Raw genomic sequence first — 22,938 nt, 5'->3', positions numbered from 1 at the left:
TACCAGTTATTATTTTGGAAGCAGTTTGAGTGGGATTTGTTAGAACACTGTCTCCAGATGAATGAGAAACAGGAGGATGAGGTGGTGGGGGAACATTAGGTCGGTTCCGGGGTTTTGGTACTGGCTTTGGTCTCGGTAATGTACCAGTCTGAGGAGGAGAATGAGACTGCGAAGTTTCTTGGGTAGATGACTGCAGCGGAAATAGTGCTGAGCTAGCATCGTGTTTTCCTAAAGGAGGCGTATCAGGTGGCGTTGGAGTCTGAGGAGGAGTACAAGATGGCTGTTCAGGTCCATATTCGCCACTAGGTACAGCAGGCGGAGAAGATACTTGACTATTTAGTTTAGGGTGCAGTGGAGGAGTAGCCTGTGTTGGGGGCTGTGGAGGTGGGTGGTTAGGAGCTTGAATTGGGGAGAGGCTGCTGGAGTATCTCCGAGGTGCAGAAGCCTGGGAAGAGGCGGAAGTCTGGACTGCCCCTGGGTTTGTAGGTTGACCAGGAGGAGAAGGACTTCTTGTGGGTGGTTTTGGAGAGACAGAAGGTAGTTGAGCTGCTGCGATAGAACCATGGTTTCCTGGCTGCCCAGGTGGAGGTTTGGGAGGTGCTGGTGCAGGCTTTTTAACAGCTTTGAGAGACATTGATAAGAATATATTAGTTACTATGTACAGTTGAAATAAAACCTTGAAATAAGGGAATGAGTAACATTATTTAAAATGCCCAGATGCTTTCCAGTTGAAATTATCCAGGCCTACTACTGTTGTAGTTTCATATTGGTTACCAAGAAATGAAGACAAAGATTATTAATCAGCAAACTCCTGCCTGAGTGATACCACTGTACACTGTTGGCAACATCGCAGTATGCTTCAGACTTGTCCATGGTAGCACACTCAAGTTTAAGTAGGTTTTGGTAAAATACATTGTTGAACTATTTGCTTGAGTGGAGAATTGGTCCATCCAAATAAACCAGGAGTGCAATAACTGACAGCGATCCCAGAAAACAGCTACTTGGGCAAGCACCCAGCTGAGAGAGGTCAGTATTTTAACCACAACAATTGTTTAAGAAATGAGTCTAGTCACACTTTGAAAACTGCAAACAAGAACCCAACATACCTCGCCTCACTGCGTGGGGGCTGGGACCAGCAGCATTCTGTGGTTGACTAACACAAAGCTGGTTAGAGCTACTGGATGACTGTGGCTGGTTCTGCATAGTGCTTAAGTGCCCACCATTTCTCACGGGTGGAGGAGTAGTTGAAGCTGCAGTGTCCCTGGGCTTTGAGGTACTGAAAATTTAAAACACCTGAATCAGAAGTTGCTTTTGAAATACCTCTTCCCCCAGATGTACTGCACCAAACTCATGGGCTTACACCCGAAACAGGTAAATTCCAGATACAGGTGTCAGTCATGGGAAACAGATTCCTGTATAAAATGGTATCTGAAGGGATTCGGAGTTACAAGTGAAGTAACGAGACTGTGCATCCCTAGAGCTGCCATGGTCAGCTGTCCACTTCAAGCTTGTCTACACTTGAAACGGTAGAGCGGCACAGCGGCAGCACTTCAGCGTAGACACTACCTATGCTGATGGGAGGGACGGTGTAAATCCACCTCCCCAAGAGGAGATAGCGCTGTCTACACAGGGTCTTAGGTCAGCTTTGAAATGCCACTCCCAGGTGTGGATTTTTCACACACGATGTAATTAAACCAGCCTAATTTTCTAGCGTAGACCAAGTCTTAAGTGGGCCCTGCTGACTACGTTTGATATAGTCTCACCAAAACAATGATCTGGAGTACAAATAAATCTATAGCCAGCCTTGCATGATCGCCGGAATACATATTTGCATTAATTACTGTTCTAACACCGACTGTATTCTCTCGGTGTTGAAGAGGAGTCAATACATTTAAGGCTGGTTCATCAGACTCCCAACTTGAACGTTCATGGAAAACACTTGGATTACTCTCAAAAATTCTAACGCCACTTTAAGTCACCATGTGTTTGTGGCTTTAACAACAGAATAACTTCTGTTGCCCCAGCATTGCAGGACATCTCAAATAGCAGCTAGTTTGATATACTCAGAGGTGAGATTGGGGAATAAAAGTGGGGATGCTCTGTTAAGCTCTGCCCATAAAAGGTCACGTGAGTCACCAGAATGAGAGACTGCTCACATTAGATCATGTAGATATTCAGTGTGCAGGCAGTTCTGAGCGCCTCTGCCTTCTTGGCATGGCTCCTTGACTGGGGGGAAATGTCTTGAGACAAGACAGCAGCAATATTTTACCACAGTGTAGCTACCTGATACCACCCCCCCGGAGTTTAGCTTTTAACTTCCATGTAGTTTGTCAGGGTAGCAACTATAGTGCAAGACTGACATTGAGATACCCATCTTGGTATAACCCTCCACCACTACCACCTTGTGCGCAGTCCGGACGTGCCCAGTGATATCAACACTGGTGATCTGATCTAACACCTCACTGAGCTGAGATAGGCCAAACCCCAGGGCTATTGCTGGGGCAACAGACTCAGACATCTTTGCATTGGTTACGCTTTATTCACATTGGAAGTTTCCCTTGCAATGTAACAGCTACAGACTATTTTAAAGGAGAGCTGAGATTCTGGAGAACGTGACAGTAGCTTCTGATTGAGCCATTGACACACTACAGAACCTCTGACCTAGATATTGCAGCATATCAAACTGGGCCCTGCAGAGAGCGGAGAAGCACTGTGATGCTCTTGGCTCTGAGTGCAGCTGTAGGCAGGACTGGAAAATCCATGCTCAAGCTTCCACTAAGGGGGCACGGTTGAGGCTGCTTCATAAAAGGAGTAGCTTCCTTCTTAAATCATGCATGACCCACGAGCAGCACCAGAGAAGCTGCCATGGGATCTGCTTCTACCAGACAGACCACCACTGAGGTACTTCAGAGGAAGACAGGAGGTTAGTGGGGACCTACAAATGGAGAAAGTACAGAGGGGTGGGGATCTGTATAAAGATCTAGGCATTGAACAGGGGCGGAGGAAGAGTGAAGCCACCAGGGCATAAGGACAACAGGACAGGAAGAGAACCAAGGAATCTGAATGGTTTATGTGGAGTGCAGGTTGTGGGGAATGCATTTCCCCCTAATCCATGTCCTTCCTTCCCACACATATGCAGTTTTACTTCTCCTGCAATTCCCACACCCTATACTTGCCTCACAATAAAAAAAAAAAAAAAAGAAAGAAATTAAAATCTATGCCCGATCATTTTGCCTGCATGTTGTACATTCCCCTCCCCGGTCGGTATTGTTAGATTGTAATCTTGAATTTGGAGAGGGTATTGGCTTTTACAAGATCCAACGCCACTGAAGAATTCATTAACACTCATGAAACAAGAAAGCTTTTGTGTAGATAAATTTAGGTAAGAAAAACTATCAGTACATTCTCTTAAAGGCAGAGAACAACCCCTTCTATACAGCTGTACTTCTGAATCCACTAGTACTGTCCTTGATTGCTAATAGCTTGGGTGTAGTTCATGTTTTCAGAGTTAGAGATCTTGGGCATTGTTAATTTAGGAGAGTTAATCCATTATGATCAGATCTGCAAGAATGTCACTTGGGGAACAAAAGTGAAGTAAAGTGCAACAAAAGTTACTGATCTGAACCAATCCAGCAATGGCAGCTGTGGCCTGTTTTACTTTGTGGGAGGTTGCCTAAAAGACTAACCTTCTCCAAACCTCACTTTAAAATGGTTTACCAGCTCTCACTTGGAGGAACCAGGAGAATACCAAAAGCAAAGTGTTACATTAACCCTAGAGGGTGAAAAGGAATGGGCAAATCTATTGTAATTAGTCTCCAGATCAAAATATATAGTGACTAGCAAAAAAGTAAATGATTGCATAGAATTTCGATAGCAGTCAAGTGGTGAAAATCTACTATACCATTATGCTAAAGAAGCTGATGCCAAAGAGTGATAAATTGACTTCTGACTTGCTGTTTAAGGGTTAAGATTAGGTCTGTTCCTTGCTAGCTAACACACTTGCTAATGAAAAGCAAACAAGACATGAATCTAGATCACTTAACAGAAATGACCAAGACAAAACTTACAAGTTTCTAGTATTGCCACTGAGTTTCTTAGTGCTTTCAGCAATAAACTGAGCCTGAGTTTTGAAGATACTTCCAGGATTATGACTTGAAGAGATCAATCAAGAGGGCAGCTGAGTATACCGATGGAGACTTCTTGAAAATTCTCATGTTGTAAGACAGATTTTATAGTAATTAACTTCAAATTAAAAAGAGAAAGATGCATAATCATCTCTTGTATGGTGCTTTTTATCATACATCTCAAAGCACTTTACAAAAAGGGAATGTATATTCAAGTTGGATGGTAATACCCGTTTGATTAATTTATACTGACAGAGACCAGTTTGTTGCTGAAGCAGCCTGTTAAGCCACTGCCAACAGAAGCCAGACTTCTTACCTGACATCCTCATTTCCTTGACTTTGTAAATGTTCTGCTGTGCCAGCAAAGGGAGCAAAAGTTGCACTTACTGGGCTGGTTTCAGCCACAGAACCCTGTGAATGCTGCTCTGCTACAAGCTGAGCCAGCATGCCAGCCTCAGTAGGTGGAAGTGGTGGCTGGAAAGCTGGGGATGTGTGCTTTCTATTTATAGTGCCACATCTCCGAGGATTCACTTGGAAGTCCACAACCTTGACACCAAAGCTAGAGAGAAGAGAGAGTGAACACACACCATGCAGGCCAACTCCAGATAAATAAAGCCAAAGAGCAATATTGCATGTTATAACTCAGACAGCAACCCATGTTGCTTAGCATGCAAAAAAGCAACAAGGAAAGCTTCACCTTTCTCCATATAACACCACTATTGTTAAGACATGCAACACAACTTGACTTATTCACACAGAAGGGTAAACTAAACATCAGTGGGATGGGCTATTCAATTACAAATTGAAGACACACATTGATGCAAGTGAGATCTGAGTGCTGAATAATTTTACCACACTGGGAAATATATACAAATTTCCTTAGACACCAGGATATCTTCAGACTTTGTGCATTAGGTGTTTCACAAACTTTTTAAAATGGTATCTTCAAGTCTCCATACAGACTTCAAGATAAACATTTACTAAAGAAAGGCTTATATACATTTGCATGGTTAAAAGCATGAAAAAAGGAAGGAAACTACTACCTTATTTAACTATGGATAAACTCTGTCATTCCAACATATGCCATTTTAAAAAGCTAACACAGCATGTTCTAGAAATATTTTTTTTGACATGGTTAAAATCCACTAAAACAAGAAAGAATGAACCTTGAAATTGATTCTCTTTTTCCCCTCCGTCAATACTGTTCACCACAGGACAGCAGTACGGAAATCTAGTATACAGTTGCAATAAATAAAATAATTTGCATGTGTCTAACCATAGTTAAAACCAAGGTAACAATTTAACATTTGCATAAGGAGTTAGAACAGCACATCCCTTAAATACTGATATGAAAAACTGATAACAAATGCACTACATGTTATTTGTATGGGGGTAAATACAGCACATCTGCCATGGTATACTGTACCATCATCAAATCAGAAGTCTTTTATCATGAAGGCACCAGATAACACCACTTCAGCCTGTGGTTTTAAACAGAAGCCTTGGAACATTCAAAAGTTAAAGCAATAGATACTTTCAAATGTACTTTTATTTTTAATGGATTATTTTGAGACCTAAAATCTAGGAGTTGGGAATATTGTAAACAGAAGCAGTAATTATCTGCTTGGCTTTTATCATGCAGAGAGCATAACTTGAAGTAAATGCCAGTACGTTACCTGTGACCCTTCCTCAGGCTGCAATAATATGAGGGGAAATAAATCACTCACGGGTTATCTAGGAGTATTTCCATAGAATTCCCCTTCTGACCACAATTTTATTTGAAGATGAACTACGAAACATGTTAAATTACAACCTCCTCAGTGGTTGGGAGTTCTCAGTGTGTGCTAATGGCTCTAAAAAATGACAGGAGCTAAACATACCCTTCCTTCTTCAGCAAATCGCCTTCCATTACAGCCATGCTGACAGGCCTCTTCCTCTCCAGTGTCCCCGACTCAGACTCACTCCCAAGTTGTGAGGAGTGATTGGAATTAGTGGCAGGTAAAGCAACAAATGCTCCAGATACATTAAAATCCACATCTGGATGAAGACAGATAAAGCATTGTAAGACATGTATGTACACAGAAGCAGTGCATCAACATTTTATATTCCTAATTATTTAACAGTGTAGGAATACCATGGAACTAGTATTGACAGAATTCCTCCCAACACTGCAAGTCTTTACCTTCAGGGAAGAACCAGTCTGCATGCTGAATTATTGGCTCTATAATTGCTACCACGTGGACAGAAGTTGCTGCTGCCATTTCAGCAAGAGATCTGTGGACAAAATTCAGAAGATCGTGATCTTGGATACAGACACCTCTTTCGAAGCTAAAAATACTGTTGTTTTCTTCATTTTGCATGCCAAAAGTTGTGAATTAAACGAGTGCCACTACACACATAATTACTGCCACATAAAAAAAATAATAATCAAGCACAGGCTTTTTCCAGAATATTCTAGACTTCCACAAAGTGCATGGAACGGAAAAATTCTGAAAACTACACAGCCTTTATGCCACTGGTCTGTGTGCAATTTCATAATGTTTGCTGGAGGAAGAGAGCAGACATGCTCCTGAAGTCCCACCCTTTACAATTCATTTCTCAACAACTTGTTTAAGACCTTTTCAGATCTTGGGTAAGCACTTACAGCTATATTTCTATTCTTTACTGAAGATACAATTAGTAATAGAACCAACTTACCCTTCAGTCTTTGCCCATAGCAAGTTGGGGCCTAACACTATTGCAATGTTGCTGGGTGTCATTTTGTTAATGTCACTGTTCTGTGCAAGTGTTGCTAGGAATTTGATTAGATACCTACAAAGAATGAATCAAGTCATTAAACAGTTATGGTGGCAACAGTTCACTACATACAATGCTCTGCTAGCACATGACTGCTAATAGTTGCTGTCTCTCATTGGAGGGGATGCGGCTAACTGGAATCACACAGAGATTAACATTTCAAAATCAAGCTTCTAGAAACTCCTAAGGGTGACTGTGGTAAAAATGGGACTAAAATTTCATGCTTAGTACTTTGCTACTAATTTTCTTCCCATCAATCAATGAAAACTGAGTTTACTGAGAAAGTGACTAAGGCCTTGGCTACACTTGCAGCTGTACAGCGCTGTAAGGTAAACCTGTCTTCGTGCAGCTGAGTAGGGAAAGCGCTGCAGTCTGTCCACACTGACAGCTGCCAGCGCAGTGGTGTGGCCACACTTGTAACATTTGCAGCTGTGTTGGGAGCGGTGCATTATGGGCAGCTATCCCAGCATTCATGTGGCTGCAATGTGCTTTTCAAAACGGGGGGGGGGCGTGGATTGTGACAGGGAGTGTGGGGGGAGAGAGAGTGCTTTTTGGAGCATGTCATCTCTCTATTTTGCAAGTTCCGAACTCCCGGCCCCCTGCTCATTCATTCACTCATTCAAAGCAAGCTGCAATCTGTTTACTTTTCTCTGTGGTACGAGCTTTGAAACCGGCACTTCCGCATTCCTGCAGCGGTCACAACAATGGAGAGGATTGGCCACTTGACAAGGTGATTAGTACAGCACTGCAAGCGTTTACACTCACATCCGTGAGTCGTAGCCACTCCCCTGCAGCTGTTATTCCTCTCGGGGAGGTGGAGTACCTGCAGCGGTGTACCCAGGGAGATACAGCGCTGTAAGTGCCCTGCCAGTGTGGACGGGGAGTGAGTTACAGTGCTGGGGGAGGCTTTACAGCGCTGTAACTTGCAAGTGTAGCCAAGGCCTAATAGTTGGAAAATACCTTCCATCTTAAGCATGGAAGAACTAGCATGCCTTCAAAAACTTTAATATATTTACAGCAAAAACTAGAGTATTGAGGTTAGAATGATCATGCACTAGGAAAGCACATTAAAGACAAAAGACCATATTACAGTAAACATTTTCCTGTCATGCACTTAAGACTACTCAGAGACCTTGTTTTCCCTGTGTTTCACTCTGAGGGTGAAATCAGCAAGAGGGTTAGCTGCTTAGGAAGAAGCCAGGTGCAGTGTCTGAGCTTGGGAAGTTCTCAAGGAAAAGGAATACTATGTGAGAAGTTGAGAAACCTTACATAGTGAGTGTTGGTTTATGTAAGGCACCACTGGAGTGAAGCTACAGAAGTTACACTACTGTTCTCTGATCAGTCCAGGGCGTTAGAGAGTAGGGAACAATTCTACGGGACTCCACTTCAAGGAATTAATAAAAGTGAATGGAACCATCAACAGTGACACTAAGGCACTTTGTGCCTTGATAAAACAAGATGTCCCTTTACAATCCTAATTGTACAAACCAGATCAAAATGCGTATCATTATTCATCCTAGCCTTGGAACAGGTTAGACTTTTTAGCATTGAAGCGGTAGTGCTAAAAATTGTAGCAATTGTTCTTAATGTACCTGAAATTAGCTAGGTTAGGCTTTGGCAATCTTTTACAAATTCTCCATAATTCTTGCAGCTTCTTGTCCTGGTCCTGTATGCTGTGGGGAAGAGAAATTTTAGATCAGCAAACAGGATTCCTTCAGCTACCAGCAAAGGAAAAGCAGTGTCTATAGGCTTCCACCTATGTATCATTATCCTCTTGCCTCTGCATTCACTCATTTAATAACTGCTCTGAATCCCTTCATTAACTCTGCTTGTAATAGGCAATGCCCTTTGCACATCTCACAGTGTGTAACCAAGAGTCTGAAGTAGTTTAATACTCAAATGTAATGTAATGTAAAGCTGTTTTACTTTAGTATATTTTAATGCTTTTAAAACCAACTCAGGACACTAATGCACAAAAGTTTGAAGATTAATTCAGCACACAAATATTTACTAGCTGGAGTTGAAAGCACAAAGGTATAAACCTGTGAACTTTTCCATAAGTTCATTTTTCCTCACTTAGGGTACGTCCAGACTACCCGCCGGATTGGCGAGTAGCGATCGATCTATCGGGGATCGATCTATCGCGTCTCGTCTAGACGCGATAGATCGATCCCCAAACGCGCTCCCGTCGACTCCGGAACTCCACCAGGGCGAGCGGCGGTAGCGGAGTCGACGGGGGAGCCGCGGCCGTCGATCCCGCGCCATGAGGACGGGAGGTAAGTCGAAATAAGATACGTCGACTTCAGCTACGCTATTCCCGTAGCTGAAGTTGCGTATCTTACATCGACACTCCCCCCAGTGTAGACCAGGCCTTAGTAACACAATTCAGCACACACATTTCTTTGCATATCTAGATTTTAAGTGCTCTTACTTTGCAGCTTGCGTCCATTCTTCATACAGACTGTAGGTCATTAAAGGTTCAGGCAACTCTCGTAAATAAGACTTCAGGGCACCTGCAAGTAGGGGGACATTCTTAGCCAGTAGATCAGAGAGACTCGTTTTAGATTTTGTTTGAAACAATCTTGGCTTCAATCCTGGCACCTCTGAAGCCCCACTGAAGTCAGCGCAGGATCAGGCCTCAGACTGAACACTTCAGACTTTTCCCTCAATAGATTTGTACAGCACGTCACAGACTGGGGCCTACCACTGGACACTCCAGGGATCATTTACGAATGTAGCTGACAAGAGTACACTCTATAAAGCTTCAAGATGGTGCTACCAGGTAAGAGCTACAGTTACAACTGCACATGCCCTAGTCTCTCTTGATCATTTTAATAGACCTGTCATGAGAAAGAGGACACTCGTATGAACATCGCCACCTGAATTTTGAACACTGTTCTGGCCTTAAAAAAATCAACATGCAAAACTTTCACGGCCCGCACACCCTACGCTTGATCTCTAAGGCTATGCAGTTAGGGTAGAAGGTTCATTTTATTTTCATTTACAGATCATATCTAATATCTTAAAATACTATAATATGTCTGCCAGGTTAAACATGAAATCAAATTAAGTAGTTTATACAGGCACTGATTCAGAATACGCAAAATACCTGCAACAGCATGGGGGTCTGAATAAAATTCATCTAGCTGGGAAGTAGAACAGTCCAATGCCGCTTTCAGCTTCTTTAACTTGGAGGCTCCAGCGGCAATTCTGAATAAGCCCTACATCATGAGAATTAAAATGTCAAATTCACCGATAGCTGGTCTCATCTTTCAGACTTGCAATACTATCACACTTGCAGGACTATGACCCAGACTCCATTTTCACAGCAGTTACAAGTTTTATACTTTTTTTTTTTTTTATTAAACTGTGCCATGACTGAGTCAGCTCTTGTTGCACTGAAAAGAGGAGATTACGTACCTGTAACCGGAGGCTCTTCGAGCTGTGGGGTCCCTATTGGTATTCCAATCACAGGTGCGTCAGGCGTGCCACGTGCTGGAGCTGGAAGGTTTCCGTAGCAGTGTGTCCATTGACGCACATGTGCATCTCCTCATGCCCCCAGCTGAGCGGGTCGACAGCTCTCCAGTGGCCCACTTACCGCTAAGAATGCCAGTCTGCAGCAGATAGGATGGAGGGCCAGTATTGGAATACCAATAGGGATCTCGCATCTCGAAGAACCTCCAGTTACAGATAAGTAACCTCTTCAAGTGGTGGTCCCTAGATGTATTCCAATCGTGGTGAGTAGCCAGCAGTGTGGAGGTGGGTGCAAGGATGCAGAAGAAAATGCAGTCTAATACAGCGCGGCCCACAGCCACTGCCTGGGTGATAGGCCAGTAGGAGGTGAAGGCGTGAATGGATTGCCATGTTGCTGTTTGACTGATGTGCTGCCAGGAACATCTGCTAGGTATGCCAACGTGGTAGCTCGCGCTCGCATAGGATGTGCTATAATTGTATCCGGTGGTTGTACGTCAGAGCACGTAGCACGTCCAGATGCACCCAGAGATCCATTTTGAGATCCGCTGGCAGGAGAGTGCTTTGCCTTTGGATTGGTCTGCAATTGCTACAACTAGCAATTGCAGACTTTTGGGCGATGCCCGAAAGACACGGGATCTCTGGAGGTAGGCAGCTACGGCACTGTGGACAACAAGGGAGTGAAGGGTTCTGTCTGCCTTGGCAGCATACACGGCCTATTATAAACTTGGCTGGGAGCACAAGGAGATGCACGGTGCATGTGCGGGTCAACGGACACTGCTACGAAACCTTCCGGCTCCAGCGCATGCGCACCCACGACAGAAATACAATTAGGGACCATCACTCGAAGAAGAACTAAGGGATAAGCATGCTCTTTCCGGTCTCTCTGCTTTTCTACATTTAGGTTAAGTTGCATCTGAATCTTGGATGGAACTGAAAAACGTAATCTTGGAAGGCCTATATCATACCAGTGGACAAAACGCCATATGCAATTATACACCTGAGCGCGCACACGGATAGGTATAGCTGCTATTTCCCGCACCCAATAGTTTTACTGGGCTCTACTGTGTCCATGTTTTTCCTTTGAGTTGAGCCTTTTACAGGAGTAAAAGACGACTGCGCATTAAGTAGAAGTTCCTACCTCCTCTTTCATTCCTGTTTCCAAGAGCATCATTACACAGGCTTCAATTGGGAGTGCAATTTCACGACCACTGCGTTTGAGATGCTCTTCCAATGGCGTTCCAAAGGCTGGCTTTTCTGTCCATTTGTCTAGTTAAAGAGTAGAAAAACACTGAGCAAGATATCCAATAAAACTGAATTATGCCCCAGAGAAGTTTCGAGAAGAGTCTCCAGTATGGGAATAGGAATATAAAAAAAATACTGCAAGTTTGAGCCTTGATTTGTAAAGCCCCTTAAATTTACGAGTAAAGAGAAAAATGATGAGCTTGCAGGTGTTACCAAGACGGTAAATAATGATCCATCTCTCGGAGAGAGTGTCAAATATTTATTCCTTTGTATAAGTGGAAGACATCATGTCCCCACCGCGCTTTAGTGGGAACATTCATGTGGTTTTACATTTATTAAGACGTTCATTCTGATTCTCTGAGACCCCAAAGTGTAGATTTGCAATCCTCTTGTAGATCAAGAATTTTGCTCAGAATAAGTTCAAATTGCTTGGTCCGAGCGGTTTGTAGGATGGTTTTACCTGCAGCTGACATTGTGTGTTAACAGCTAAGCCAAACACAAAGCCTACTACTGTGTTAAAAAGTCAGTTATTTAGAAACTTATAATTAGTAGCCCCATGTCTCCATTAGAATCACCATATTAAAGGGGGTGTCATTGTTCTAATATCAATCCTACCCTTGAATGCTTTTTTTTCCAAAAAAAGCATTCAAGCTCACTTTAAAATTTTCCTCACGGCTGCAAGACTTGGGTTTGTTTTGTTTTGTTTTAAGTTTGACACAAAATGTTTTCCCCATAAGAGACCAACTTGCCTTGCACCCTATAACAAATTATTTCTCTTTTTAGCCACACTTCTCTGCTGTTGTCATTGAAAAAATGCTTATAAAGCATTGACAGCCTGTCAGTCTCTATCATGCACTATTTCTTTCAGAAAGAAAAAACGAAAGAGCGGAGTATCCCAGGTTTGAAAGATTCTAGTGCAGATGCACTGTGGCTTCTTCTAAGGTTTCCATACCGCGTATATGCAATATAAAAAGCTGCACCGCCACTCCCTGGCATTTATTTAGCCTTTCATATCCTCCGATCGCAAAGTGCTTTACAAGCAAGCCATAATTATCCCCACTTTTACAAACAGTGGCAAGACTGAGGTGCAGAGAGCTTAAGAGTCACTCAAAGTCACAATAACTTCGAGCAGAGGTGGGTAAAGAACCCAAGTCTGCATCCACTGGACCATTCTGCCTCCCAGCATGCTTTTGAAGGGATACAGACTGCTAAAGAGTACTTAGCACTTATGCAGTACTTAGTCTTTCAAGTGTTGAACAAATTGGTTAATGAATATGCAAGGAAGCAAGCCAGTGCAGTCAGACCTAGTTCCCTTAAATACAGAATAGACCTCAACTGTCCACAGCATTCCATCATGGCACGACAGAAAGATACTTATTAGGTTGCACTAGCCTGTTAAATAGCATCTTCCATTAGGTCTATCAAATGCAGATAGTGTGTGTCTCACTTCCAGCAAAATCAGATCTCAAAATTTCCTTGCTTTAGAGAATTTAAGAATTTCCTCTTGGTCCATAGCTTGATATGCTCTGCCAAAGTCTCAGCACATTTGATATCGATCACAATATAGTGGTGTCTCAGATTTTGCTGAAGCTAAACCCTTTGGCATTAGTGACTTCCATGACAATAGTGGGCACCATGCTGGTAAGGGTGATATTTAGGACAATGTAAGGGTAATCCTAAACTCAAGTTGACTAATGCATAGCCTGATAGAACAGATGTAGCTTCCTCATTTAGATGTACCCTGAATAGTTGATGTAGGCTAGCTCTGCAGTCTTGGACACTTAGAATTCGCCACAGAATTCGGGGCCAGGATGTAGTTGCAATATAATATGCACAGAGAAAGGGGGGGTTCAGGAAAAAACACATCCCCCACAAAGTTTAGACTCAGACTTACAGCCAGAAGGGACCATCATGATCATCTAGTCTAACCTCTCGCACACTGCAGGCCAGAAAACCTCATCCACCCCCTCCTGAAGTAGGCCCGCAACCTCTGGATGAGTTACTGAGTCCTCAAAACTTGATTTAAAGACAAAGTTACAGAGAATTCACTATTTACTTTAGTTCAAACCAGCAAGTGCCCTTGCCCCATGCTGCAAAGGCAGGGAAAAACACTTAGGGAGGGGTTTGAATCCCACAATACTAGTAGAGAAATTAGTATCCTAGCTTCTCTCTCTTGAAGGAGAGTTCTCTTTGGCATACAGGTGCCAGGAAGGGGTTAATGAAAAGTCACACTATGTCCAGGTAAGAGAGGGAACACCCCAATGCAAGCTAAAAACATAAAAAAGTCTTCCCTTTCTCTCTCAGGTTTCAGACAGACCCTTAATGTTACATTAGTGTGTTAATATAGGACCGGAGCAGCTCCAGAGAGCACAGCAGCAAAAGACGGAAGTATGTTGGGGAATGTAACGTTGTTAATAAAAGATTCTAATGTCCTTATTAAAAAGGGTCTGCATGCAAAAGAATCAAGATAAAGAAGGAGAATATAGTGCAGAGGTGGCACAGGCAAGGAGAAGCATCAGCCAGAGCACAAGTTACTTTACCTTGATGGGCTTGAATTTCAGGGAGGGCCTTTTCTAAGACTGCTAATGCTTTTCTATGGTAATCTGCTTGTGCTTCTAATAACTGAGAACAGAACCCATATTTTAAAAAAAAAAACAAAAATATTGTTAGCTTCTGATGAACACATACAAACACTAGAAGGTTTAACACATGAAATGAAATGTGAAGGTTTTTTTGCATATAACCAACACCATAACTGAATATAAGCAAACAAGAGGACACTCACCATGACAAAGTATCTGGCATATTCCCCTTCTTTGGACACAAAGTTATACATATCTGCAGCAAGTTGATCCTTGGAGGAAAGAAAAGCATACCTTGTAATTTTATAAGCCATTTTACATTGTGAGACTCAAATTTACAAGTGTAATGTGTTTGGCAGCCCCCATTACATTTATATATTAAGAATACAAATATTTCTTCCACTCAACTCAGCACTGATAAGGCCTCTACTGAAGTATTGTGTCCAGTTCTGGGCATCACGCTTTAGCAAAGATGTGGACAAAGTCTAGCAGAGAGCAGCAAAAATGATTAAAGATCTAAAAATATGACCTACAAGGAAAGATTAAAAAATTGGATTTGTTTAGTCTGGAGAAGAGAAGACTGGGGGGCAGGAGAAGGAGGCATATAAATCTTCAAGTACATAAAAGGTTGTTATAAAGAGGATGGTGATAAACTGTTCTCTTTAACCACTGAGGACATGACAAGTAGTAAGGGGCTTAAATTGCAGCAAGGGAGATTTAGGTTAGTCATTAGGAAAAATTTCCTAAATCTAAGGGTAGTTAAGCACTGGAACAAATTACCTAGGGAAGTTGTGGAATCTCTGTCATTGGATGTTTTTAAGAGCAGGTTAGACAAATATCTGTCAGGGATGGTCTAGATGAGTGGTCCCCAACCTTTTCCATGGGGCGGGCGCTGGATGACTAGCCGCCGAGGACCGTGGCCAGCGGACAAGCAGCCACCGAAATGCCACCGTGAAGCGGCAACGTCAAGAGGAGTCGCCGCCGAAATGCCGCCGTGAAGCAGTGTCATCATTTCGGCGGTAGCGCTTCTTGACGTTGCCGCTTCTCGGCGGCATTTCGGCGGCTGCTTGTCCAGCGGCCAGTAGGCGGGTGCACATGGATGCCCTGGCGGTCGCCATGGCGCCCACGGGCACCGCATTGGGGACCCCGGTCTAGATAATACTTAGTTCTGCCTCAGTGCAGGGGTTTGCACTAGATGGCCTATAAAGATCCCTTCCAGTTCTACATGTCTATGATTCATATTACATAATTTCCCCCCTACTAAGCCCAAAATGCTGAATCTCAAGGAGATCTGGAAGTTAGCTAGCCACCTGCCCACTGATCAGGTGGCAGGCTATCAAGTGGACTAATGGGATAAACAGTACTGGCAGCTGCAGCCCAATGGTTCAGCATCACCAGTGATGTGCTTTACCTGTGGGAGGGCTGACAGAGAAAAGGCTCTTTTAGGAACCCCCTTCCAAAAATCCACACTTCCGCCCAGCTACTCAGGGCGAATCAAAGGTCTGTACTATTAAACTGGATTACTATCAAGGTATATCATTTAGGTAACAATACTGACAGCATCACCCCTTGAAGCAAGTAAATATAGCTGTTCAAATGGCACCTTGGGTTTTTCCGTCCAAGCATTTTTGGATTTTACTTAACTTTCGGTTTTTATTTACTACAGCAAGTCAAGTTGCCCACTAAATATAACAATGATTTGTGCTTGGATATTATAGTAATATGTGGTAGAAATACCTACAAATCTCATTATAAAACTCATTAGTTCCCAAATACTTTTCTGCCCAAACTCCACAGTAGTGAGATAAAAAGTAATCAAGAAATGTTGTCACTGAGTAACCAAAGAAAGGCACAGATGGGAGTAATAAAGCCCAGTGAAGAATCTCCAGCATGGAGTTTGGACAGCTGAGGGATTGTGTATAAGGAAAGTGGGAGCATAATCTCCAGGTCATTGTCTTGAAATCCATCCTTCTAGTTAGGACCTAGTGGCTCTTTGTTGGTTTAGAAGAGGATGCAAACATCTCAATCCAGGCCTAATGGATAGATGTTCACAATTGTCTCCCTTGTTTATAGCCTCAGAGACCAAGAAATGAATGAACCAGAGAGACAATTCACTTCACTGAGAAAACAGTGCAAGGTTTGGGGAAACATTTTTACTTGTGGGATGGACAACACAGTGTCTGACCTTCTGGAAAGCAGTAAGATATCCCAGGAATCAGAAATAAACAGCTAAATGAGAAATGTCAATCAATTGTGCCAGTCTCTGCATTGCTTATTAGCCCCGATAACCCTTATTAACTGCATATTGTTTTATAACACTTAACAACCCATTGAAGTTTGTGAAGTTGGTAGCAATTACAACTGGTGCCACAATGAGGTATACAAAGTCATCCACGGACATGCCCTTAGTGGCAGATATATCCAAGGAGAAGATTCATAGAGATCACCTTACCTTGCATTGTTCTACTTTATTTCCAGCCTCATCCATCTCTTCCTTAAGGGAATCTATTTTTGATGGATGCATTTGAAAATTAGTTCCTGAAGTCTTGCAGGCTTGGCTATATCTGTATAAGAGGAACTAGAGTTATTCAGTGGAGATTATAGTTAGCGCTTAATATATTATTTACAAAGTCAATGTCTTTAAGGTCCCCTCTGCTTAACTGCTTGCCTCTGGTGAGCAGACATCTATTCACTACTCCAGAAGGTAGTCTCAAAACCAGGTCCCAGTACAATTTAACCCCCCCCTTCTGGGCCATTAGTGTGAAACATGCCTACTGTCTTGTAGAGGAGACACAGGATGGCCAAGTGAATCTAATGTGCCACTATATCCTAGCATGGGTCCTGCAGCCACTCCTCTCCAACATGGATGTGGAGTCTGCAGAGACTACCAGTCCTAGCAAGCACCACTGGCAGCTCAGATAAAAATGATCATGACTTAATATCGGCAGGCCACACTTCCTTAATAAAGAGGGCATTTATCCACAATGACAGGTTCAGTAAGCCAGGATGCAGAGAGGTCTGAAACCTAAGTTTGGGCAGTGGCCCATGAGAGGGTTCCATTGACAATGCTATAAAAGCACTCCAATATGGTGACAGAATTAAAATCCTATGGCAACACAATGACGATGCCTCGCCCTCAACCTGGTGTTCACAAGCAGACGGTGGGAAGTACACGACATTGAAAGGATTTTTAAAAAGCTCTAGTAGCATCCTGAACAAATAAATCTAACACAGTATAAACACCACTGCCCACAGGAACGCTTCCCAACACTGAGCAGAACACGGTTTGGACAGATGCTGAACTTGGTTTCATTAAATTATTGAGCTAAGTGGAGTAGACTAAAGATGCACGCTTGTATTCACTTACATATGAACAGTTTTCCTACCTATATTGGTGGCTGACAATATGAGAGATCTAAATTTGAGCCATATTCGGATCAGAAAGCCAGGTGTTCTTTTTTGTACCATTTAAGGTTTTAAACTTAATTGATGTTTTTCCCCTGTAAGTGTTAACATGCACATTACAGCACTTCAGAAGCAAATACCAAAGCGAGGTTAGGCATGGAGGAGATATTACTAAGAAATCAGCATGTACTATGCAAACTGTATGGTATTTGAAATTACTTCTTACCTAGCTCTTGCAGAATCCCAGTCCAAAACCAACTTTGCAAGCTGTTTCCTCTGCTTCTGAATATTGGGGATTTCTGCCTGAAACCACAGACATCTAATGTTTATATTTACTTTAGAATTGTGTCATGTAGCTAAGTGTAACTGAAGTCTGTAAAACTTAAAAAACACCACAATCCTGCATTAAATAAAATATTCACTTGTTTTTTGAACAGAAGTGAAGTTTGCAGCATGCACAGTTATGATTTTGCTCAGAAAATATAATGCTGTAAGTGTTTCTTGGAGCATGAAGTGACTTACCTCTGTTAGTAGGTTTAGTGGGTCTAAGATTTCTTTTTCAATCTGTACCTCATGGTGAGAGAGCTCTACTGCCAGTTTATTCTCTGCATCACCACAAGTGTCAAGCATCTTCCTTTAAAAAAAAAGGACAGGAAAGCATTGTGTAGTTTATTCAAGTTATTACACAACTACAGCTAAAAAAAATAAAGATGCAGAATGAAGACCTATAGGACAAATCCTTTGTCCCCTTTCTGGCTACTTTGTGCTTCTGAAAATGCTAGAGATTCCTTTGGGGACATAAAACTGGGGTAGCTGGCTCTATGCTACCTGCTTCTCGCCCTGACAGGGGGCACATCAGGGTGAGCCCAGGCAGGCAGCGAGAATGGCTAGAACACCTTGTTCATCCAAACAGTCCCTAGGGAATCTATTACTATTGTAACTTTAAAAAGCCTTTAGGATGCTTTGTTATTCTAGGGGACAAAGTGGTGCCAAGACTGGGGAAGCAGAATTCTCCTTCCTACCCCTTTCAGACCCTTCACTAAATACAGTTTGTTGGACCTGAGGACCTGGTTCTGTATGTAGGAGGTTTTTGATTTCCTTCTTTCCAATGTACAACATCCCTTTACTATCAAAAAGTCTTAATACTGTAACATTAAGCAATAAAATATTTTTGAGAGGTTCAAAACCCAGACCATGGTTTGGCCTTTGAAGTAATCCTGGTTCATCTTTAAGAACAATATTGTGACCTCTTGTCTAAGTTCTAGCGACAACCCTAAAAATAAATACAAAGGCTTTTAGGAAATCCTACACCATCCTCATTAGAATGCATTTCAAGTTTGAGGAAAATGTTGGTTCTTGGAAATCTAGAATTCATTGTTAGCATACTGAATTTAATTTGTTTCAGAAATCTACAATCAATGATTCGCTGGCAAACTGGGAGGGCATATCTAATGGGATCCCATAGGGGTCAGTCTTGACTAGTACCAGACCCAATATTTTCCTTAATGACTTGGATAACGGAGTGGAGAATAAGCTTATAAAATCTGCAGATGACACCAAGCTTAAAAGGGTTGCAAGTACTTTGGAGGACAGGATTAGAATTCAAAATGACCTTGACAAATTGGAGAATTGGTCTGAATTCAACAAGATGAAATGCGCTAAGAACAAGTGCAAAGTTCTTTGCTTAGGAAGGAAAATAATCAAATGCACAACTACAAAATGGGGAATAATTGGCTGGATGGTCATACAGCTGAAAAGGATCTGGGGGTTATAGAGGATCACAAATTGAATATGAATCATGTGAGGACAGCTGCAAAAAAAGGCTATTATTCTGGGGTATATTAACAGGAGTGTTGTAAGACATGGGAGGTAAATGTCTCACTCTACTCTGCACTGGTGAGGCCTCAGTTGGAGTACTGTATCCACTTCTGGGCACCACACTTTAGGAAAGGTGGACAAACTGGAGAGAGTTCAGAGGAGAGCAACAAAAATGCTAAAAAGTTTATAACACCTGACCTCTGAGGAAAGGTTAAAAACTGGGCATGCTTAGTCGTGAGAAAAGACAACTGGGATAAGAGACTTCAAATAAGTTCAGGGCTGTCATAAAGAGGATGGTGATCAATTGTTCTCTATGTCCACTGAAGGTAGGACATGTAGTAATGGGCTTAATCTGCAGCAATGGAGACTTAGGTTAGATATTAGGAAAAACCTTTCTAACCCAGAAAGGTGGTTAAGCTCTTGAACAGGCTTCAAAGGAGCATGGGGAATCTCCATTGGAGGTTTTTAAAACCAAGTTTAACAAACACCTGTCGGGGATGGTCTAGGTTTATTTGGCCCTGCCACAGCACAGGGGGCTGGGCTAGATGAACTCCTGAGGTCCCTTCCAGCCCTGCACTTCTATGATTCTATGGAAAAAACCTGCAAATGTGCATTTGTCTAGGGTAATAAAATGTCAACTTTAGGGCTAAATACTATTAGCACTGTCCTGCAGATTACCTAAATTGATGCAGCATTTATAAACTGGATTAGCTGCTGTTATTTTTAATTAACTAAAGGTACAAGCATTTTAATAGACTCATTTTACAGAAGTTATTGCATGCAGAACTATACAATGAGGAACCATAGCTCCACAAAACCCCAGACACTTACCCCAACAGAGTGTCATCGCTTAGCTGGACAGATCCTTCTTGCATATTTTGAGCAAAAGCTGTTAGAGGAAGCTTTTTCTGTAGAAGAGAAGAGACTTAGTATTTAATTTCTCTCCCTTAAGATACTCTTTGCAGTCTTTTTCCAGTGTATCTGTTAAAATTTGCTCTTCCCTTTCCTACAATCTCTACTGAAGTATTTAGCGTTCCAGATCTTAATGGCCTTTGAAATGAATTTAAAATTATTCCAGACTACTATGATATTTGCTACTCTTATGTAGGACAGGATAGTTGAGAGATTAACTCTCAAGCTAAATGGCCAATTTCAAAGCTTCTCAGGAGAAAGTTGAATATGCCACAGTTAGAGATGCTAATGACCATGCATCGTAATTTAGGAAGCATTTAGTGTAGACATCTCGTTAGTGTGAACTGTTTAGTCAGAATAAGTTTGACTTTCAGAAGACCCTGATCAACAAAGGTTGTTTTTCACCCCCACAGTTAAAGTTTTTGAACATGGAACACTCGGCATAGTGAATCATAGAATATCAGGGTTGGAAGGGACCTCAGGAGGTCATCTAGTCCCCTCAAGGATTGAACTCACAACCCTGGGTTTAGCAGGCCAATGCTCAAACCACTGAGTAGTGTCTCACTTACAAGACTCACTTTCTTAGATTTTCTCTTGAAACTACACCTTCGCACTCAGTCTCTAACTACGATTACCTCAAAGAAAACTGGCCAATAGGGATTCTGTTGTCTGTATACTAGGGCTGTCAAGCGATTTAAAAAAAATTAATCATGATTAATTGCATGATTAATCGCACTGTTAAACAATAGAATACCATTTATTTAAATATTTTTGGGTGTTTTCTACATTTTCAAATATATTGATTTCAATTACAATTACAACACAGAATACAAAGGGTACAGTGCTCACTTTATTTTTGATTACAAGTATTTGCACTGTAAAAAAATCAAAAGAAATAATTTTTCAATTCACCTAATACAAGTACTGTAATGCAATCTTTGTCATTAAAGTTGATTTTACAAATGTAGAATTATATACAAAGAAATCTGCATTCAAAAATAAAACAATGTAAAATTTTAGAGCCCGCAAGTCCACTCAGTCCTACTTCTTGTTCAGTCAATCGCTCAGACAAGCAAGTTTGTTTACATTTGCAGAAGATAATGCCGCCCGCTTCTTGTTTACATCACTAGACATTTTTGAGTTAATCATGTGAGTTAACTGCGATTCATCGACAGCCCTACTGTATACAGATCACAACTTTTGCCTGAGGTCTAGACCAAGGTTTTCAAATCTGGTGGGAGGGCATTCTCAGTGTCTGTATGTGTAAGAGCCTCTCCTGAGACTTTCCTTCAGATGATGTTTATAGTCATCTATTTATGTTTACATATTTAGTCGGGAAAGGTTTTTGACTGATTTTAGTCAAAAGGATTCTGTAAGTACTTTTAAGAGAGTTTGATTTTCAGAGTTGCTGAGCACCTGAAACTCCTAATGAAGTCAGCAGGGGCTCAGCACACCTAAGGAGAGGAATATGGATGCATTTTACAAATGACGTATCCTAAGTCAAATACATTCCCAGACACAGGGAACAGAGCAAGTGCTCTGACCACATTAGAGCACCCTGCACACAGTGGGGCTTTACCAAAGCATTCCAATCAGTAGGAAATGTCAACATGTCGGATGAATCAGGAGAGTTTTGTTCTGGTAGCTGACTTAGGACATGTCAGCTGATCAGTACAAAGAAGGCCTTTACAAACCAGACTCCGAGTACTATCTGAAGTGCTCTAGTACTTACATGTCTTTTATCAGCATCAGTGCCATACTGGCCTTGAAAACATGCTATTAGCCGCTTCTGTGAAATATGGCAAACAGATCTCACTGTGTCCAGACGTCTCTCAATCTAGTCATGGAAAAGAAAAAAAAACAAAAAACAACCCAGAAGTTATTTTCTTGGCCTCAGCACATCATCTTCCTCCTATGCCACATTTAGTTCATGTTTATATGTTTCTCAAGTTCTACAGCTTACAAAAAATTCAGTTTAATAGTAAGAGCCTGACAGCAAATTTATTTTGAAGGGGACTTAAATGATTTCCATTAATGGTGGCACAAACTTTTCCTGATTTTGCTGTGACTTGCAGAATCCAAGAGACTCGGGAATGGAAGGGAAAGAAGAGACAATATTCTGCTTCTCCATAGAGCAGCCAGAACGGGTTCCCACTTTGACACCTATTATTTGGAGTTTGATATGAAAGGCACGTTCACAAGCATTATTTAGGGATAATATCCTGGTAAGAATTCAATAGTCCTTTCCCTTCCCTACAGCTGTGTGGGGTGGAATGGAGGACAACCACGTGATTGCCATCTAAGTGTTGCCTTTGGCCAGTGTCCCCCAGCCCTCACCATTGGTCTTTGGCTAGCAGGTTTGCTCTCTGGTTATCAAGTATGAAGGAAAATTCTAATCTTTATGCAATAGTAGATGGAGGACAAGCTGATGTAGGCATGGACGGGTGGAAGAGATAAGAAGACAGACAAGTATTGAGGGGTTTTTGTGATGAAGAAAAAATACTGGTATGTTTTTCAAGATCTCCACATAAGTTGAGTTTAGTGCATTTGAACCCTTGTCCTTGCTAGTTGAAATATTAAAATGT

The 22,938-nt window shown here is 41.9% G+C and overlaps 1 protein-coding gene across 5 annotated transcripts in view; it reads right to left on the bottom strand.

Moving 5' to 3' along the window:
* The window catches only part of ARHGAP17 (Rho GTPase activating protein 17), a 69,205-nt gene that overhangs the window by 7,051 nt on the left and 39,216 nt on the right, over nucleotides 1-22,938 (bottom strand). For 4 of the 5 annotated variants that reach the window (XR_003369734.1, XM_024212432.2, XM_026650562.1 and 1 more), the window contains exons 3-19: nucleotides 22,086-22,190; nucleotides 20,273-20,349; nucleotides 18,146-18,257; nucleotides 17,850-17,926; nucleotides 16,671-16,782; nucleotides 14,422-14,490; nucleotides 14,177-14,258; nucleotides 11,533-11,660; nucleotides 10,030-10,141; nucleotides 9,352-9,433; nucleotides 8,513-8,593; nucleotides 6,822-6,935; nucleotides 6,307-6,398; nucleotides 6,005-6,161; nucleotides 4,441-4,683; nucleotides 1,107-1,276; nucleotides 4-621 (exon numbers count right to left, since the gene is read on the bottom strand). Coding sequence is in view for 4 of the 5 variants with exons in the window: in XM_024212432.2 (XP_024068200.2) it covers nucleotides 4-621; nucleotides 1,107-1,276; nucleotides 4,441-4,683; nucleotides 6,005-6,161; nucleotides 6,307-6,398; nucleotides 6,822-6,935; nucleotides 8,513-8,593; nucleotides 9,352-9,433; nucleotides 10,030-10,141; nucleotides 11,533-11,660; nucleotides 14,177-14,258; nucleotides 14,422-14,490; nucleotides 16,671-16,782; nucleotides 17,850-17,926; nucleotides 18,146-18,257; nucleotides 20,273-20,349; nucleotides 22,086-22,190 (2,431 nt within the window). In the remaining variant the exon portion in view is untranslated. The remainder of the gene's footprint in view (nucleotides 1-3; nucleotides 622-1,106; nucleotides 1,277-4,440; nucleotides 4,684-6,004; nucleotides 6,162-6,306; nucleotides 6,399-6,821; nucleotides 6,936-8,512; nucleotides 8,594-9,351; nucleotides 9,434-10,029; nucleotides 10,142-11,532; nucleotides 11,661-14,176; nucleotides 14,259-14,421; nucleotides 14,491-16,670; nucleotides 16,783-17,849; nucleotides 17,927-18,145; nucleotides 18,258-20,272; nucleotides 20,350-22,085; nucleotides 22,191-22,938) is intronic. The other variant, XM_024212435.2, reaches the window with a different exon arrangement.

The sequence above is a fragment of the Terrapene carolina genome, unplaced genomic scaffold (genome assembly GCF_002925995.2).
Source record: "Terrapene carolina triunguis isolate 2854851 unplaced genomic scaffold, T_m_triunguis-2.0 Scaffold93, whole genome shotgun sequence".
In the NCBI taxonomy this organism is placed as follows: domain Eukaryota; kingdom Metazoa; phylum Chordata; order Testudines; family Emydidae; genus Terrapene; species Terrapene triunguis.
Note: the sequence above shows the minus strand (reverse complement) of the source record. Positions and strands in the feature narration are given on the sequence as shown.